Source organism: Bufo gargarizans, chromosome 1, assembly GCF_014858855.1.
Source record: "Bufo gargarizans isolate SCDJY-AF-19 chromosome 1, ASM1485885v1, whole genome shotgun sequence".
In the NCBI taxonomy this organism is placed as follows: Eukaryota; Metazoa; Chordata; class Amphibia; order Anura; family Bufonidae; genus Bufo; species Bufo gargarizans.
Genome location: NC_058080.1, coordinates 320,663,460 through 320,684,628, shown reverse-complemented (window position 1 = coordinate 320,684,628; position 21,169 = coordinate 320,663,460). Strand labels below are relative to the sequence as shown.

General features: G+C 44.1%; 1 protein-coding gene across 1 annotated transcript in view; it reads right to left on the bottom strand.

The window, feature by feature from the left end:
- Window positions 1-21,169, bottom strand: part of LOC122928504 (beta-1,4-galactosyltransferase 1-like) — a 374,285-nt gene that overhangs the window by 211,921 nt on the left and 141,195 nt on the right. The window contains exon 3 of the mRNA XM_044281408.1: window positions 10,695-10,921. Coding sequence (XP_044137343.1) covers window positions 10,695-10,921 — 227 coding nt within the window. The remainder of the gene's footprint in view (window positions 1-10,694; window positions 10,922-21,169) is intronic.

The following is a 21,169-nucleotide window of genomic DNA, read 5'->3' as shown; positions in this document are numbered from 1 at the left end:
CCAAAAAATGAACAGACTATTGCTGGTTAAATGCACTTGGTGTGACAGCTTCACCCTGATGTAGGCTTTAGCCAAAAAACAACCACACCATTGAGGGTTAAATGCACTTGGTGACAGGCGCAGCTTGCCCCTGATTTTGTATATGGCCAAAAAATGAACAGACTATTGCTGGTTAAATGCACTTGGTGTGACAGCTTCACCCTGATGTAGGCTTTAGCCAAAAAACAACCACACCATTGAGGGTTAAATGCACTTGGTCGCAGCTTGTGCTGGCGCACCACAAGACACAAAATGGCCGCCGATCACCCCAGAAAAATGTGACTGACAAACGGTCTGGGCAGCCTAAAAACAGTGAGCAATTGAGGATCAGCAGCTCAATGATCCACAGCTGCAGATCGATCAGTTAATCAAGTCCTTTGGAGGAGTTAATCTGCCTAATCTCGCCCTACTGTCGCAGCCGCAACCTCTCCCTACGCTAATCAGAGCAGAGTGACGGGCGGCGCTATGTGACTCCAGCTTAAATAGAGGCTGGGTCACATGGTGCTCTGGCCAATCACAGCCATGCCAATAGTAGGCATGGCTGTGATGGCCTCTTGGGGCAAGTAGTATGACGCTTGTTGATTGGCTGCTTTGCAGCCTTTCAAAAAGCGCCAAGAAAGCGTCACAAAAGCGCCAAGAAAGCGACGAACACCGAACCCGAACCCGGACTTTTACGAAAATGTCCGGGTTCGGGTCCGTGTCACGGACACCCCAAAATTCGGTACGAACCCGAACTATACAGTTCGAGTTCGCTCATCCCTAGTTATGACACGTACGGGTCCAGCCTTGTGTAATTGGAACAGGGGCAGTCCTTTGCCCCATAGGGAGAAAATCTGGCAGAATCTTTGCTTTGCCCATTTCTCCATATCCCGTAAGTCCAATCAAGAAATATAGTTGATATTGATAATCAGTACAATTTTACGCATCATCTGATAACAAATACGACTAAAAGATAATACAGGGTGCCTAAGAACCTTTATATCTCAGAGTGGGAATCTCTGATTTGCCCGCGGGTTTCCTAGAAGGTGGCTTAGAAGAACCAAAACCATTTCTGAAAAGATGGTTCCTTTCACATTTCCATAACCCATGAAATATTAGGAAAATATGGGAAAAATATGAAGCTTATGGATTGAAGGGGACTTTCAGGTCATCTTCCTTCCTGTACCAACCAGCTGTGTGATAAGGATCTGTCCTTTTCTTCTGAAGCTCGCTGCCCAGGCTAAAGGTGTGAGACCCCTGCTGGTATTGGAGACACTATGGCTGCAGAAAGACCAGGTTTATGAGGTTCTGTCATAAGAGAACTAGATGGATGGGTACTCAACTTGGCATGGGCAGGAAAGGTTTGTCACAAGGTGGTGATAATGGCACCTCTGCTCTGTGAATTACTTTTTTTTAGTCAAAAGAGAAGATTCTTAGTGAAGGCTCTTTTGTCTTTGTGATTGTGAAATAAGATAGGGCCAGGGGCTATCCATAGTATTCAGTATATTGTGCAGACTAGATAGGCCAAATGGTTCTTATCTGCCGACACATTCTATGTTTCTATATTTCTATGTTGATATGGCGCATTTGCGATTTCCTAGTATCGCAAAGCGTCACACCTCCCCCTTTGGAAGATTGGGGAAGGAGTGGTCAGCAAGACTGGGACTGAAGCAATCCCAACTCCCTATTTGAGCTCGTTACAGCGGGAAAGTCCGTCAGCATTCTGATGGCGACTTCCTGGTTTGTGCTGAATCGTGAAATCGTACTGTTGGAGCGCTAAGCTCCAGCGGAGAAGTTTTCCATTGGTACCAGAAGTACGTTTCAGCCAGCTGAGAGGGTTGTGATCTGTGATGACCATGAAGGTTCGTCCATATAGGTACGATTGTAGTTTCTGAAGGGCCCATACGATCGCTAGGCACTCTTTCTCAGTGGTGCAGTATGCGGTTTCCCGCGGGAGTAGTTTTCGGCTCAGGTAGAGGACAGGGTGCTCATTCCCGGTTGCGTCCACCTGACTAAGGACGGCTCCCAGACCGTGGTCTGAGGCGTCAGTTTGTACTAGGAACTGACGGGAGAAGTCGGGAGCTTGAAGGACAGGAGCGCTAGCTAGCGCTTCCTTCAGGGCCCGAAATGCCTGTTCTAGTTCCGAGTTCCATGTGACCGTGTTGGGTTGTTTTTTGCCCGTTGCATCGGTCAGTGGTTTAGCCAGAGTACTATAGGATGGAACAAACTTCCTATAGAACCCCGCCGTTCCCAGAAATGCCTGTATTTGTTTTTTGGTGTTAGGCCGTGGCCATGCTACAATGGCATTGACCTTCCCTATCTGAGGTTTCAGGGTCTGGCTGCCTACTCTGTGTCCTAAGTATTGAACCTCTGTCATGGCAATCTGACATTTGTTGGGCTTAACGGTCAGATTGGCAGCGGACAGTCTTCCCAAAACCTGTGACAGATGGTCAAGGTGATCTTCCCAGGTTGGACTATATATGGCTATATCGTCCAGATATGCTAGGGCATAACCTTGCATTCCTTCCAACAGTTCATTCATGACCCGCTGAAAGGTGGCGGGTGCATTCTTCATCCCAAAGGGCATACGAGTAAACTCATAGAGGCCAAAAGGGGTGATAAAAGCGGATTTTGCTCTCGCCTCTGGCGCAAGCGGAATCTGCCAGTATCCACGGCTCAAGTCCATGATTGTTAGGTAGCTGGCGGATGCCAGCTGATCAAGCAATTCATCAATTCGAGGTATGGGATACGCATCGGTTATGGTGATGTCATTCAGTCTTCGATAGTCGACACAGAACCGGGTTGTCTTGTCCTTTTTGGGGACTAAAACAACCGGGGCGGCCCATGGACTAGAGGATTTCTGGATGACCATTAACTGTAGCATCTCATCAATCTCTCGTTTGATTTCAGCCTGCACTTCGGGTGAGGTGCGATAGGGGCCCTGCCGTAAGGGCTTGTGGGTCCCTGTGTCAACTCGGTAAGCTGCTAGGTTGGTTTGGCCAGGGATGCCTGAGAATGTGGCGCTGTGCGCACTCAGGAGAGCGGTGAGCTGAAGCTTCTGTGGGTACGAGAGGTGGGGGTTGATGTTCCAATCATCTGCCACGTCTCGTAGCTCGGCTAGCTCGTCTCGTGGATCTGGCTCTTCGGGTTCTAGCTGGCTAGAGTATCAGTTATGTTAATTATATTAGCCATTTCCTTTTGAGATCCATTATTTTAGATTGCAGAAAGTCTTTTATGAAGTACTTTTTCTTCCTTCTTAACCCTAAACCTAAAATAACAGATAAAAATAATCTTTTTTTTTTTTTCTTTTCTGTTCTGATGGATCAGAAGAATGGAAAGCAAAACTGTGATGTGAACCTCGCCTAACTTGTGCAATCTTGCATATTCTGACCTGCAATGTGCGCCCTCAGAACACGAGACCTTGATAGATCATTTTCTCTCTTCATTTCGCCTTCCATTAGTCTCCTATGCTGACCAAGCAGATCTGATGCACCCCTTCACGCAAGAAAAAATATCTTGTGTGCCCCCTCTCAATTCCAAATGGCAAGAACGTTGGCCCAGACAGTTTACCTATTATTTACTATAAAAAGTTTAATTATCTGCTTTTGCCCCTCTCACTTTTACAAGGATGGGCACTTCATAAACTGCCTATATCAGTATACTTCCCGAGGAAGGAAAAGACTTACTATTAGATCTGTTCATGTGTTCCATTGTATGCTGTGTGCTGGTTGCTGGATACTGATGGATATATACTGCATCTAGGGCCATGCGTGGTGTGGCAGTGCATATCCATCTCTGCATTATGTGTACTGGCCAGAAATACCTTGTGGTGTGAACACGACCATTGGTACTTCTCTCCTCTCTGTTCTTTTAATGCAAAGCAGAGTTTAATTGCCCTTGCTTGGTGTGTGTTCTTTGTTCCATGTAGAATTGAATCCCTCTTTCTGTTTGTGTGCACCTGTGGGCATCAATAGTTCCCAACAATAGCTCCTCTATCTGCTTCTGTTACCCTTTTCTCTGTCCAGTCTTTGCCAGTGTGTATGTATGATCTATGTCCGTTTTCATGTCTGACCTGACCCAGCCTGAGATCCTGCTGTGGTCTGTCTGTTAGCCTGTTCAGACTGTGCCTGTGGTTTTCTGCGTTTCTTGATCCGGCCTGTGTTCCTGAGTCCGAGGAGCAGCTGCTGAGTACATCAGGACCATCCCAGGAGGTAGTGGTCTGGTTGTTAACCTGCAGCAAAGGCCACATGCCTGTATAGGTGTTAAAGGTTGAATAATGGGGAGGCCCAAGAATAACACCCTTAGGGTTTGACCCATTGTCAAACCAGTTACTTGCCACAGTGGCTCCACATTACAACTGATCAGTCTTGATCTGTAATACGTGGATTTGTAACACTTACAACTACAGTATATAACAGCTTTAGACCCATTTTACTTCTTAACTGCAACCTGAGGTAGTGGGCCAAAATCTGGCCTCTCATTTAGCTCCTCTTCTGCACTCTATTATAGGTTCTGAACAATGTAGCTTTGTTTGAAATAGAGAGGTGACACATAATACCTCTTGTGTGATACTCTTGACATAAGTAGCAAGGAAAACAAGAATACCCTTATTCTTTCTTGGCACAGATGTCGGGAATGCTTTTGACAGAGTTAACTGGTTATGCATAAAGAGGGTATTGGAAAAACCTAAATTTCTACCTGTATTTTTCCATGCAATTTTTACTTTATACTCTCACCCTCGGCTAGAATACAAGTGAATTGCACTTTGTCCTCCCTGGCAACTTAGGCCTACCTTTTATCGTCTGTTTCCAAAAATGGGATTTCACTGTAACCGTTAACAAATAAAAACCAACATTTCTAGCCATCCGCACAGACCCAACTTCATGGATAATTATTTTCCTCTGCCTAATCTACCTAAAAAGCTTCTTTATAGCCAAGGTTTACTCCTGGAACACTGCATAACTAAATCAAAGTTTCTAGTGGAGTGTGAAAATGAATTAGATATCTCTAAAGCGAAGGAAGATGTTGAGTATATCCTATTGAGCTTGCATTTGCTCCTCCCGATAAGTCCACATACTAGGAAACTCTAGAAATGAATAACTAGGTGGTACCGAACGCCTCAATTTTGAACCAAAATAGGGTTTGTCCCACTGGAAACATGTTGGAGGTGCAGAGAAAGTTCCAGGTCTTACAAGCATTTATGCTGGGACTCTTGTAAAATCAGACCCTTCCGGCTGTACGTTAATGCTGCCATCAATAAGGTATGCTACTACCATTCTGGTACCAGAACACATTTTTCTTTGGCTCCCTAGATGCTGTTTTTCCCCCAAAGCAACTGACATGACCCAAACCCTCCCAGCTTTGACATGTAGGTAGCCAGAGTGCAACCGATCTGTAGGATGGAGGAACTAGCAGGATGGGAGAATAAAAATAGAACTTCCTTCCTGTGAACTTGGTCTCCTTGGTTGTCTTTTGAATACTTAAACCTTACTTCTGCAGAGGTTATACAATAAAACTCCTGTAACATCACTCCTAACCCTGGGCCATACTTTCATACTTCACTTGCTGTTACCGAATAAGCTCTGTCACTGGTATGATTTTTGGAACCTCCACACTAACATGGGTACATTAAGTTCTCTATGTTTTTTCTCTTTGTTACAATAATTATATATAATTATATGAATATTGTTAAGAGAGTCCTTATTTTTAGATTGCTACAGCCTGCGTGCCACACCTCGCTGTTGACTTTATTTGTCATTAACTCTTAGTGTTTAATAAAAAGAGTTGCCAGTTAAAAAAAATAAAAAATCTTATGAATTCAGCTGAGAGCAATGGGAGTTGTTTGGTTGGTACAGTAATATGATCAAAGTGGGGCATGCTTTTTATCTTTTTTTGCACTTTTTTTAATCTTTTCATATTTCTGGTACTAGTACTAGTTTGGATGACTGGATAAAGAGATTGTCAGTATTTAATTTAAACACATCTATCTGCAATAGGTTGCATCTGCTTGCAGGAAACACATTTAATACAAGAAAATAGTTAGGTAGGGGGTTAGATATCATTTGACTTTTCATAAGTTTGGTAATCTTGATTCACCGGAAAGAATAAATACTGTACTAGGTGTATCTCTGAACCATGCACTTTTGTTGTTTGAAATTCTGCAGAATGTGTTGGTTGAAAATACATTTTTTTTTTTTTCATAAATCCATATAGGCTTACTTTGCTAGAAGAAAACGAGAAAAATATAGCTATAATTACAGATTTTTTTAGGCTACTAGAAGAACGCCTCACCAATAATAGCATGAGAAATAGACTTAAAGGGGTTAACTGAGACCTATAATCCCCCCCCAAAGGCCTGGGCTCCTCACACAGATTGTACTTACCTCGCTCCCCGACACCCGCGTCGCTTCTGATCCCTTTGTGGTCACCACTGCATCTTCCTGTCTTGCAGATCAAAATATCCGGCGATGAACGCAAGCATTTTATTAGTGCATTGTACTCATTATGAACTAAAATCATTTTTTAAGTTGGTCTTTATTAAAAATATGGAGTCCTTTACTCTGTACAGAGCTGAGATTCTCTACTAGCAGGATCAGAATTTTCTCTCTACTCTGTCAGACAAGGAGCTGTTGGGCTCCTTTTCTCTGCTTTCTGATCTTATAAACACTCATAATAGATTACGTCTTATCTTACTGATAAGAATGTGACTTAAATAAGTGTTTATGACCTCTTAGTAATTTAGACATAACGTTATTAGATGACCCCGGCACAAAGTGAAAGCGAAAGTAGGATGCACACAACTAGAAAAAAGGTAAACAATTTGTGACAGAACAGCTCAATATTTTTAATAAAGACCAATTGAAAAAATATATTTTTAGCCTGAAATGAGCAAAATGCAATCATAAAAAAAATTGTCCCAAAAGGTGTACATAGCCTTTAAGGGTAAGGCAAGATTTAGGTACATGGCTAAAAGGTGTAAATAGCTGAATAAAGATATATAACGGACCTATCACCAGACAAATATAAAAAGTGGAGAGCATTACATAATATAACACAGCCAATAAAGACAACAAAGAAGCGGGTGGCACTACTGGACCACTCCTATGTGGTTACTCTACAAAATACTTGATAAACAAGTTGTAGAAATGCAAGCGGCACTCACCCCTGGAAAATAATCTTTATTTCGAATACATCGATACAGGTAAAATAGGGTTGGGGCGGACAACCTTCCACCGACACCATGCTAGGTAGTGACGGCCTTTTTGCACACCTGTGGTAGCCGGAGGAAGCACAGTTGTGCGAAACAGCAGTCGCTGCCTAGCGTGGTGTCGGTAGAAGGTTGTCTGCCCAAGCGCTATTTTACCTGTATCAATGTATTCGCAATAAAGAAGATTATTTTCCATGGGTGAGTGGAGCCTGTATTTCTCCAACTTGTTTATCGATTACATAATATAACCAATCTGTGCTGCAGAAAGCAGAGATAGAAAGCATTGTTTAGCAAATGTAGATATGAAGATGCCTGGGAAAAGATTATGTCAGAAATAAAGATATTGGTGGGATGAGAAATGACAACAGATTTTATATAACTGATTCAAAAGGGATTATGAAGAAATCTGTAACACTGTATGAGAACCTTTATTTATCCCAATTAGGCTACTTTTACATCTGCATTTTTAAGGGGATCTCAAAACCTGAATTAAAGGGATCAGTTTTGTCCCTATTCATTAATTCATTGTCAATGGGGACAAAACTGATCAGGATGCATATGCATCAGTTCAGTTCAGTTACATTTTGGGGCCGGACACAACTGTTGCAAGCAGCGTTTTTGTATCTGGTTTGCAAAACTGAACACACCTGATCAGGCCTGAAAATCAATGTAAAAGTCAATGGTGCCTGATTCATTTAAAAAAACAAAAAATAAATAAACGTTTGATTTAAAGGGGTTGTCTGGGCTGTTCATCTTGATGACCTATCCTCAGGATAGATCATCGATATCAGATCGGAGGGGGGTCTGACACCCAGCACCCCCGCCGATCAGCTGTTTGAAGAGAAGGCGTGTGCCTCCTCTTCATAGTTTACCTGCTCGCCGTCGCATCCGCAGCGGTGAGCAGGTGTAATTACACCCAAGCCACCACATTCATTTCAATGGGACGGATCGCTACTATAGAAATGTATAGGAATGAGCCGTCCCATTGAAATGAATGGGATGGCTTGGGTGTAATTGCACCTGCTCGCTGTCGCATCTGCAGCGGATAAAATACTGTAGAATAAAATACTGCCATTTTACCATACTGTGGACGGTGATACAGTTGAATTCAAGAGGGCACATGGCTGCTGGTCAGGTGCATAATTTGTGATGCCCCCAGCATTAATTAATGCTGACAGCATCAGATCATTATGTACCTGGCCAGCAGATGTGAGTAGGGATTGGGAGGCCCCCTGGGCATCAGTCCAGCAGAAAATGTCCCTGTAGGGTCTATGACCAGTCCACCCCTGAGCACTAAATAGCATTGTTTAGTTATTTTAGGTTTTGGCTGAGATTTTTAATTACTTCGCACAACCCCTTTAAAATAAAGTGGTTTATGTATGGAAATGTAGAAGAGATCCCATTATATGTCAATTAATTTTTATATATTTAAGCATTATTTTGTTTTTTTGTATGTAATTTATCTGGCTCGAAGATAAATGAGAACAAGTCTGTTATATTGCCTTTGAGTGATAAATACACGAGAACCCATTTGAAATAGCTATAATACAAAATATGGCTCTCATAGAGAATATTGATTACATTCCAAAATACTACTGTACTTCTACATAATAAAGATTCTTTCTAAAGCAAACATGCATAAAAGTAACATTTTATAATGGCGCTCTCACCATGAAAACTTTGATGCATCCTATTGTGAGACTTCAGCTTTCGTCTTGATACTCCATACCCCCTATGTCTGTGAAGGTTCTCATTTATCCTTCACGCCTTGATTGTACAAACGAGGAGTGAAGGAGGCCATCTACATAAAAATGGAGAAGCCAAGCTTGAATAGAGGTGGGGGGGTTAGACATCTATTGTCTGCCACATACAATGCTGTCTTGACACCTTTTTCTGGGAAGTCTTTATCACCTACTGACTCTAATTTGGATAATGGGATCAACACCGTTGACCCAATGTTGGGTATAATTACCAGATGTGGATTCAGTTACATATTTATTCCCAGAATTTTTGTACAATCATTCAGAATTGAGAAAGCTCGTTGGAAGAACGAGTGAAATGTTTTCAAGAAATCTACAGTACGTCCAGTTGCCTTGATTTATTCTTTACAGATCCATACTTCCTAGTTTACATTATTATTATTAATATTACTCTAAACCCCAAAGGTCTGTAGTTTGTCCCAAATCTGTAACATCTGTGTGGAGTGATATGTGGACCCCAGTAATAACATAGCCAGTATAGAACCTTATGTGAGAAATTGATTACTAGAAATATATACAGTACACAGTTCCATAGTGCCGTATGAGGCACCATAATTTTATACAGCACTACCGTGATACTGTAAGTGGAACCCAGTCATGTTATACACAGTCCCATAGAGAAACAAGGAGCATCATAACTACTGTATATACAGTAGAGCCCTATAGTGAGATGCGGAGGTTGAGAATTATTACAGCCTTAAGCCTCATTCACATGTCAGTGTTTTGGTCAGTGATTTCCATCAGTGATTGGAGCCAAAGCCAGGATTGGAGCCTCCACAGACATAAGGTGCAAGGGAAAGAGCTGCACCTATTCTGTGTTTAGAGCCACTCCTGGTTTGGGCTTAAAATCACTGACCAAAACACTGACATGTGAATGAGGCATTATAGTGATATATGGAGCACTATAATTATGCATATAACCCTATAGTAGTACATAGCACCCTACACCCTTGGAATATTCAGCTACTCAATAGTTTTTTTACGACGGCTGGCTTCATGATGTAGTAACCCAACCAGCCACCCGGATGTCTCCCTGCAGAGTCAATGACCAAACTGCCCTGATTAGTCCTTTGAACCCAAATTCAGAAGCAGATACAAAGAAAACAATTATAAATCTTTGCATTATATATCCACTATATTTAGTACGCATTTCTGATTTTGGCTTACATGAACAGATTCAAAATACTTGGCAAACGTGCAATTTTTTTAATAAAGCCTAATTTAACAAAGTCCCAAGTGGGTATAATTTGGGATGTGGTAAGGGAGTACTTACATAAATTCAGTTAAAGGGGTTTCTGGTTAGAGAAAGTTATCCCCTATCCACAGGAGGCTGATAGGGGTCCTAATGCTCGGACCCCCACGGATCAGGAGAATGGGGTGCCAGTACCCAATGGAGCCCCCTGAAATGGATGGAGCATCTGGTCAGAAACATGTGCCGCCATGCCAATTTTCTCTATGGCAGGTCCAGAGATAGCCAAATACAACTCTTGGTTATTGCTGGTACTCCCATATAAATGAATGTAAAGCCGAACAGCTTCTCCGTCCTTTTTCAGGGGTGCTCCATGGGTTACGGGGCCCCATTCTCCTGATCAGAGGGGGTCCCAGTGGTAGGACCCTGAAGGATTGAATAGTTATCCCCAATGGAATAACTGGAATACCCCTTTAGTTATTTCACAACATTCCACAACATTTATATAATACAATTTTACCTGCTCCACAACATAAATACCATAGTCTGCCTGTTGTTTCTGTAGGAAGGGATGCATGTTATACAGCCAGATCTTAAGATGTGGTTCTCTATTTCGAAATGGGATGATTATAGCAATTTTCTGTAGAGCTGTACAGTTGTCAGGCTTGTTGTGGCCTCCAAACGGTATATTTGCATTTTGTAATTTTGAGTAATCAAAAGACACATTCAGTTCAATATTGTAAGGACCTGTTATTTAAAATAAAGATATACAAGTGTTTAAACATTAAACTGTCTTAGAAAATATAACTTTAGAGTATGTACACATGGTGTATTTTGACATTGTCAAAATCTTCTGTGTATTCTGTCACTGTGGTTTCTGCCGCAGTCGTTCACTTCGGATGCTGTGGACCCACTTGTGGTTTAGCCCCCATTGAATGGAGCACAGATACCCTGTGTGGCTTCAAGCTGCGTCTGTCTGGCCACTGCATCACACAGCCTAAAGTACGAATGAACGCTGGGCCGCTGACAGTGCGAAAAACACCATGTGGTCGTCGGTGGAATTTTGCTGTCTGCGCCAAAATGTCAGCGGCAATATCTTCCATGTGAACAATCCCTTAGGGTGCATGCACATTTACAGTATATTTGTTCATTCAACTTTTTTTTTATTTGTCCCTTGGCCTTTTTTCAAATTGCAACATGCTCTGGATACAGTGTTTTTTTTTTTTTGCAGTAAATGTCTCATAGACTTATCTAAAGGGAAAAAAAAGTCTTAAAAACACGTAAACAAGCAACATGTTGTGTGACTACAAAACACGACCAAAAAAAGGCTTGTAAAAACACATGAATTTTAAGATGCTTTTTACAAGGTAGAAAAAATGTAGTGTGGCAACACCCTTATAATGCCAAAGCCTCACATATTGTTTGAGAATAATGGGCATGCAGTCATTAAAGAGAACCTGTCACCATAAAATGTAATTCAATCTGAAAGCACCACATTATAGAGCCGGGGGAGCTGAGCCAAATTGATATATAGTTCTGTGGGAAAAGATTTAATAAAATGTGTAATTTACACATTTATATCATTTTTTTTCCCCACCTTCTGTGAATACCTGTTGGTACAGGAGGGAGGTTTTATCAGTGACTGATGGCATTGTGAGTATAAGTGTGCATAGAGAGATAGCGGTCAGTCACTGATAACGCCTCCTCCCTGTACCAATAGCTGTTCACAGGAAGAGGGAGAAGCAAAGATAGGAATGTATAAATTACAAGTTTACTGAATCTTTTCCCACAAAACTACCTATATCAATCTGCTCAGCTCCTCCTGATCTATAACATGCTGCTTTCAGATTGCATTGTATGTTATGGTGACAGGTCCTCTTTAAGGCCTCTTTCACACTTGCGTTGTCCGGATCCGTCGTGTACTCCACTTGCTGGAATTACACGCGGATCCAGAAAAACGCAAGTGTACTGAAAGCATTTGAAGACGGATCCGTCTTCAAAATGCTTTCAGTGTTACTATGGCATCCAGGACGCTATTAAAGTCCTGGTTGCCATAGCAGGAGCGGGGAGCGGGGGAGCAGCATACTTACAGTCCGTGCGGCTCCCGGGGCACTCCAGAATGACGTCAGAGCGCCCCATGCGCATGGATAACGTGCCATGCGATCACATGATCCATACGATTGGGGCACCCTGACGTCACTCTGGAGCGCCCCAAAAGCCGCACGGACGGTAAGTATGCTGCTCCCCCGCTCCCCGCTACACTTTACCATGGCTGCCAGGACTTTAGCGTCCCGGCAGCCATGGTAACCATTCAGAAAAAGCTAAACGTCGGATCCGGCAATGCGCCGAAACGATGTTTAGCTTAAGGCCGGATCCGGATTAATGCCTTTCAATGGGCATTCATTCCGGATCCGGCCTTGCGGCAAGTCTTCAGGATTTTTGGCCGGAGCAAAAAGCGCAGCATGCTGCGGTATTTTCTCCGGCCAAAAAACGCTCCGTTCCGGAACTGAAGACATCCTGATGCATCCTGAACGGATTTCACTCCATTCAGAATGCATTAGGATAAAACTGATCAGGATTCTTCCGGCATAGAGCCCCGACGATGGAACTCTATGCCGGAAGAAAAGAACGCAGGTGTGAAAGAGCCCTAAGTAAGACAGTATGTAAAGGGATGTTATAAAATGAAAAAACACACAGAAAAAGTTTAGAAAGTTGCTACAATTCTCATTGGAAAATCACTGAAAATAATGCTCAGCTGAGAGTCTTAGATTTGATTATATAAGATTGAGGGCTTAGTTCATGTATGATGTTTGCATCTATTGTATTAGTGCATTATTTACTGTGATTTTTCTTTCATAAATTTAGCCATGCACATCCGCATATTTAGTTATCATACTGGGCAGGATGTTTTGTATCTTTTTCTGTGATTTTTTATTAGTTAGAAGTAGAGTTGAGCGAACACCTGGATGTTCGGGTTCGAGAAGTTCGGCCGAACTTCCCGGAAATGTTCGGGTTCGGGATCCGAACTCGACCCGAACTTCGCCCCGAACCCGAACCCCAACCCCATTGAAGTCAATGGGGACCCAAACTTTTCGCCACTAAAAAGGCTGTAAAACAGCCCAGGAAAGGGCTAGAGGGCTGCAAAAGGCAGCAAAATGTAGGTGAATCCCCTGCAAACAAATGTGGATATGGAAATAAATCGAAATAAAAATAAAATAAATAAAAATTAACCAATATCAATTGGAGAGAGGTCCCATAGCAGAGAATCAGGCTTCATTTCACCCACCACTGGAACAGGCCACTGTCAGATATTTAGTCCCCGGCACCCAGACAGAGGAGAGAGGTCCCATTGCAGAGAATCAGGCTTCATGTCATAGCAGAGAATCAGGCTTCACGTCACCCACCACTGGAACAGGCCATTGTCAGATATTTAGGCCCCGGCACCCAGACAGAGGAGAGAGGTCCCATTGCAGAGAATCAGGCTTCATGTCATAGCAGAGAATCAGGCTTCATGTCATAGCAGAGAATCAGGCTTCACGTAACCCACCACTGGAACAGGCCATTGTCAGATATTTAGGCCCCGGCACCCAGACAGAAGAGAGAGGTCCCATAGCAGAGAATCAGGCTTCATGTCATAGCAGAGAATCAGGCTTCATGTCATAGCAGAGAATCAGGCTTCATATCACCCAACACTGGAACAGGCCACTGTCAGATATTTTTAGGCCCCGGCACCCAGACAGAGAAGAGAGGTCCCATAGCAGAGAATTAGGCTTCATGTCATAGCAGAGAATCATGCTTCATGTCACCCAACACTGGAACAGGCCACTGTCAGATATTTTTAGGCCCCGGCACCCAGACAGAGGAGAGAGGTCCCATAGCAAAGATTCAGGCTTCATGTCATAGCAGAGAATCAGGCTTCATGTCACCCAACACTGTCAGATATTTTTAGGCTCCGGCACCCAGACAAAGGAAAGGTTTATTCAACTTTGGGTTGCCCTGCAATATAATGGTAAAATGAAAATAAAAAGAGGATTGAATGAGGAAGTGCCCTGGAGTACAATAATATATGGTTAAGGGGAGGTAGTTATAAATGTCTAATCTGCACAAAGGATGGACAGGTCCTGTGGGATCCATGCCTGGTTCATTTTTATGAACGTCAGCTTGTCAACATTGGGTGTAGACAGGCGGCTACATTTGTCTGTAATGACGCCCCCTGCCGTGCTGAATACACATTCAGACAAAACGCTGGCCGCCGGGCAGGCCAGGACCTCCAAGGCATAAAAGGCTAGCTCTGGCCACGTGGACAATTTAGAGACCCAGAAGTTGAATGGGGCCGAACCATCAGTCAGTACGTGGAGGGGTGTGCACACGTACTGTTCCACCATGTTAGTGAAATGTTGCCTCCTGCTAACACGTTCCGTATCAGGTGGTGGTGCAGTTAGCTGTGGCGTGTTGACAAAACTTTTCCACATCTCTGCCATGCTAACCCTGCCCTCAGAGGAGCTGGCCGTGACAAAGCTCCATTGGCGACCTCTTGCTCCTCCTCTGCCTTCGCCTTGGGCTTCCACTTGTTCCCCTGTGACATTTGGGAATGCTCTCAGTAGCGTGTCTACCAATGTGCGCTTGTACTCGCGGATCTTCCTATCACGCTCCAGTGCAGGGAGTAAGGTGGGCACATTGTCTTTGTAGCGTGGATCCAGCAGGGTGGCAACCCAGTAGTCCGCACACGTTAAAATGTGGGCAACTCTGCTGTCGTTGCGCAAGCACTGCAGCATGTAATCGTTCATGTGTGCCAGGCTGCCCAGAGGTAAGGACAAGCTGTCCTCTGTGGGAGGCGTATCGTCATCGTCCTGCGTTTCCCCCCAGCCACGCATCAGTGATGGGCCCGAGCTGCGTTGGGTGCCACCCCGCTGTGAATATGCTTCATCCTCATCCTCCTCCATCTCCTCCTCATCCCCGTCCTCCTCGTCCTCCAGTAGTGGGCCCTGGCTGGCCACATTTGTACCTGGCCTCTGCAGTTGCAAAAAACCTCCCTCTGAGTCACTTCGAAGAGACTGTCCTGAAAGTGCTAAAAATGACCCCTCTTCCTCCTCCTCCTCCTTCTGGGCCACCTCCACTTCCATCATTGCCCTAAGTGTTTTCTCAAGGAGACATAGAAGTGGTATTGTAACGCTGATAAAGGCGTCATCGCCACTGGCCATGTTGGTGGAGTACTCGAAACAGCGCAACAGGGCACACAGGTCTCGCATGGAGGCCCAGTCATTGGTGGTGAAGTGGTGCTGTTCCGCAGTGCGACTGACCTGTGCGTGCTGCAGCTGAAACTCCACTATGGCCTGCTGCTGCTTGCACAGTCTGTCCAGCATGTGCAAGGTGGAGTTCCACCTGGTGGGCACGTCGCATATGAGGCGGTGAGCGGGAAGGCGAGCAGCAGCAGGATGTGAACACCGGAAGCACGCACAGACGGCCCGCACTTTATGCAGCAGCTCTGACATGTCGGGGTAGTTGTGAATGAACTTCTGCACCACCAAATTCAGCACATGCACCAGGCAAGGGATGTGCGTCAAACCGGCTAGTCCCAGAGCTGCAATGAGATTTTGCCCATTATCGCACACCACCAGGCCGGGCTTGAGGCTCACCGGCAGCAACCACTCATTGGTCTGTTGTTCTATACCCCGCCACAACTCCTGTGCGGTGTGGGGCCTGTCCCCCAAACATATGAGTTTCAGAATGGCCTGCTGACGTTTACCCCGGGCTGTGCTGAAGTTGGTGGTGAAGGTGTGTGGCTGACTGGATGAGCAGGTGGAAGAAGAGGAGGAGGAAGCCGAGTAGGAGGAGGAGGCAACAGGAGGCAAAGAATGTTGCCCTGCTATCCTTGGCGGCGGAAGGACGTGCGCCAAACAGCTCTCCGCCTGGGGCCCAGCCGGCACTACATTTACCCAGTGTGCAGTTAGGGAGATATAGCGTCCCTGGCCGTGCTAACTGGTCCACGTATCTGTGGTTAGATGGACCTTGCTACAGATGGCGTTGCGCAGTGCACACTTGATTTTATCGGATACTTGGTTGTGCAGGGAAGGCAAGGCTCTCTTGGAGAAGTAGTGGTGGCTGGGAACAACATACTGTGGGACAGCAAGCGACATGAGCTGTTTGAAGCTGTCTGTGTCCACCAGCCTGAATGACAGCATTTCATAGGCCAGTAGTTTAGAAATGCTGGCATTCAGGGCCAGGGATCGAGGGTGGCTAGGTGGGAATTTACGCTTTCTTTTAAATGTTTGTGAGATGGAGAGCTGAACGCTGCCGTGTTACATGGTTGAGATGCTTGGTGATGGTGGTGGTGGTGTCGGTGGTACATCCTCCGTTTGCTGGGCGGCAGGTGCCAACGTTCCTCCAGAGGCGGAGGAAGAGGCCGAGGCGGCAGCAGCAGAAGAGGTAGCAGGGGGAGCCTGAGTGAGTACCTTGTTTTTAAGGTGTTTACTCCACTGCAGTTCATGCTTTGCATGCAGGTGCCTGGTCATGCAGGTTGTGCTAAGGTTCAGAATGTTAATGCTTCGCTTCAGGCTCTGATGGCACAACGTGCAAACCACTCAGGTCTTGTCGTCAGCACATTGTTTGAAGAACTGCCACGCCAGGGAACTCCTTGAAGCTGCCTTTGGGGTGCTCGGTCCCAGATGGCGGTGGCCAGTAGCAGACGGACTCTCTTGGCGGCGGGTGTTCTGCTTTTGCCCACTGCTCCCTCTTTTGCTACGCTGTAGGCTCGGTCTCACCACTGCCTCTTCCTCCGAACTCTGAAAGTCGTCTTCCACCCAGTCTTCCTCCCTGACCTCCTGTTCAGTCTGTACACTGCAGAAAGACGCAGCAGTTGGCACCTGTGTTTCGTCATCATCAGAGACGTGCTGAGGTGGTATTCCCATGTCCTCATCATCAGGAAACATAAGTGGTTGTGCGTCAGTGCATTCTATGTCTTCCACCACTGGGGAAGTGCTAGGTGGATGTCTTCAAACAGCATAAGAGACTACTGCATAACTTGAGGCTCAGACAGTTTCCCTGATATGCATGGGGGTGATGTGACAGACTGATGGGCTTGGTTTTCAGGCGCCATCTGTGCGCTTTCTGCAGAAGACTGGGTGGGAGATAATGTGAACGTGCTGGATCCACTGTCTGCCACCCAATTGACTAATGCCTGTACCTGCTCAGGCCTTACCATCCTTAGAACGGCATTGGGCCCCACCAAATATCGCTGTAAATTCTGGCGGCTAATAAGAAAAAAATTACTTGGCCCAATGTATTGAATTCAAATTCAGGCCTTTCTTTACAGGCACCTAACACTATCTGGCTATCTATTTAGGTACCGTATTACACTAATACAGGCACAGCAGTAACCACAGATTTAGCTGAATATAAATTGTAGGCCTAGTATTTAGGCCCTGGATGACAGGTATCCCTTTTACGGACAGAATTAGACTTGGAAATGCACGGTAGCGTGTGAAGTTATTGAGGATGACCCTATCCGCACCTTCAATCTAATATACCCTTTTATGGATAGATTTAAACTTGGCCTGATACAGCAGAAACCACTGATTTAGGGAATTGCTAAGTTGGGAATTGTATTTCAACCCAGAACAAAAACTGTGCTTTGGCAGACACTAAATAAATTGACCAGCCACAGCAGTAACAACAGATTTAGCTGAATATAAATTGTAGGCCTATTATTTAGGCGCTGGATGACAGGTATACGTTTACGGACAGAATTAGACTTGGAAATGCACGGTAGCGTGTGAAGTTATTGAGGATGACCCTATCAGCACCTTCAATGTAATATACCCTTTTATGGATAGATTTAAACTTGGCCTGATACAGCAGAAACCACAGATTTAGGGAATTGCTAAGTTGGGAATTGTATTTCAACCCAGAACAAAAATATATCCTTTGCCAGACAGCAGACAGTATTACAATTGGCTAGCCACAGCTGAAACACCAGATTTAGGGTACTGCTATTTTGGCAATTGTATTTCACCCCTCAATAAAATAGCAAGCACAGCCAAGCACCTGATGTAGGATATAGCAAAAAAAAATATACTATTGATGGTTAAATGTATTTGGTGGCAGCTTGTGCTGGCGCACCACAAGACAGAATGGCCGCCGATCACCCCAGAAAAAAAGTGACAGAAAAACGCTCTGGGCAGCCTAAAAGCAGTGACCATTTAAATAGCAGAGGTTGAATGATTCACAGCTGTAGATCGATCACTTCATTAAGTGTTTTGGAAGAGTAATGTCACAACCAGACAGCTGAGAAGCTGACAGAAGCCTTTCAGAACCTCCTCCTTGAGTTTTCTTTGTTGTGCTGTTCAGTTCCTCATCTCGTTAGCCTCTCTCAGCTGTCATGTAGTTGGACTGATTGCTTCCCTTTAAATTCCTCCCCATGATGCATTACTGGGCGGCTTATATTTCTTCCTGGAGTGTGTGTGCATGCTGATCCCATTTCCCAGTCTGCTGCTAAAGTTAAGTGCTGTACTTTCATCTGTTATTTTCTGTTAGCTGGATTCCAGGTGACCCTGACTCCCTCCGTGTCTGGTGTAGGGAGACGGTGGTCGTGTCCCCTCACTATTGTAGGGTGTTCAGGGGTTATATAGTCGAGGTACATGGATATGCAACCATCCACCTCTGGGATCTTTGCATAGGCTGAGCAGCCAGGGAAAGTGCTAGGTCTTGTGCAGGGGTCTCCCCTTGGTTCCTTAGCTTTGGATCCAGTGAGTCATATATGCATGTTGCTTTGTCTTGTTTCCTGTACACCGTCCGTGACAAGTAAATCCCTGCCTAATCTCGCCCTAACAGCAGCAGCTGCATCCTTTCCCTACACTGATCAGAGCAGAGTGACGTGCTGCGCTACGTGACTCCAGCTTAAATAGAGGCTGGGTCACATGCTGCACTTTCTAATCACAGCCATGCCAATAGTAGGCATGACTGTGATGGCCTCTTGGGGCAAGTAGTATGACGCTTGTTGATTGGCTGCTTGGCAGCCTTTTAAAAAGCGCCAAGAAAGCGCCGAACACCGAACCGGAACCCGGACTTTTACGAAAATGTTCGGGTCCGTGTCACGAACACCCCAAAATTCGGTACGAACCCGAACTATACAGTTCGGGTTCGCTCATCCCTAGTTAGAAGTATACACTTGAAGGAGTGGCACCTTCAAGTGTGAATGCATTTGCATTTTATCTTGGGAGTAGCTTTTTTGTGCACTTTTGTCCATCTAGCCCACAGGCAACCTTGATTAGGTGGTACATATAGCTGTGCGTGCTCATCCTCTTATTGGATGCTTGGTGCACACAAAGGTAACATGAAGCAGCACAGTACAGGTGAAATTCGAAAAATTAGAATATCGTGCAAAAGTCCATTTATTTCAGTAATGCTAATTAAAAGGAATTGCATTAATGCAGTTTAAAATTAGAATTTTGTGTAAGGTTTCAATATTGTAGGCTCAAAGTGTCACACTTTAGTAAGCTAATTAATCCAAACCCCCTGAGCAAAGGGTACCTTAAAATTGTGACTTTGGGGTTTCATAAGCTGTAAGCTATAATCATCCAAATTATAACAAAGGCTTGAAATATCTTGCTTTGCATGTAATGAGTCTCATATATTCGTTTCAGCTTTTAAGTCGCATTCCTAAAATAAATGAACTTTGCATGATATTTTAATTTTTCGAATTTCACCTGTATATGTGCAGGGTCTGCTCTCCTGAATGTAGATGCCCAATGGCATAGGTAGGTTTAGAGTAGGTCCTGCCTCACTGAGACCACCTTGGTGCTGGTAGGAGGCACAGATGTGTTTTGATCAAAATATATTGGCTGAAAGTCTCAGATTTTATCATATCAAAATGAGTGCTTATTCCATATATAATGCTTGCATCTATTGTGTTAGTGCATTCATTTCTGTAATTTTTTTAAATGTTGCCATCCACATCTGTATATTCATTTATTACATTGTGCAGGATGTTTTGTATCATTTTTTGTGATTTTTGATTAGTTTATGCTCTTGAAGGAGTGGCACCGTCAAGTGTGAATGCGTTCCTATTATCTGGGGAGTAGGATTTTTGTGCACTTTTGCCCCGCCTATCCCACAGGCGACCTTGATTAGGTGGTACATATAGCTGTGCGTGCTCCTCCTTTCATTGGTTGCTTGATGCACACAGAGGTAACTAGGAGCAGCACACTATATGTGCAGGGTCTGTTCTCCTGAACGTAGATGCCAATAAAATAGATAGGTTTAGAGTAGGACCTGCCTGACTAAGACCACCTTGGTGCGGGTAGGCAGGCACAGATGTGTTTTGATCAAAATATATTGGCTGAGAGTCTCAGGGTTTATCATATCAGAGTGAGGTCTTAGGCCATATATAATGTTTGCATCAACTGCTATATAGTGCATTATTTTTTGTGATTTTTCTTTTATAAATGTTGCCATGCACATCCACATATTCATGTATCATATGGCGCAGATGTTTTGTATCTTTCTGTGATTTTTAAAATTTTCTCTGTACAATTGATAAGCAATTCTATATAAAATGTATCTAAAAAAAGAATCTCAACATTTTCCAAACTGTTTGAATGTACAGTTTGGCCCATAATTATTCATAGCCTTGGCAAATTTTGACTTAAAGTTACTTTTATTAAACCAGCAAGAAATTTTTTGACGGGAAATTACAAACCGGATTCCAAAAAAGTTGGGACACTATACAAATCGTGAATAAAAACTGAATGCAATGATGTGGAGGGGCCAACTTCTAATATTTTATTCAGAATAGAACATAAATCACAGAACAAAAGTTTAAACTGAGAAAATGTACCATTTTAAAGAGAAAAATATGTTGAATCAGAATTTCATGGTGTCAACAAATCCCCAAAAAGTTGGGACAAGGCCATTTTCACCACTGTGTGGCATCTCCCCTTCTTCTTACCACACTTACCAGATGTCTGGGGACCGAGGAGACCAGTTTCTCAAGTTTAG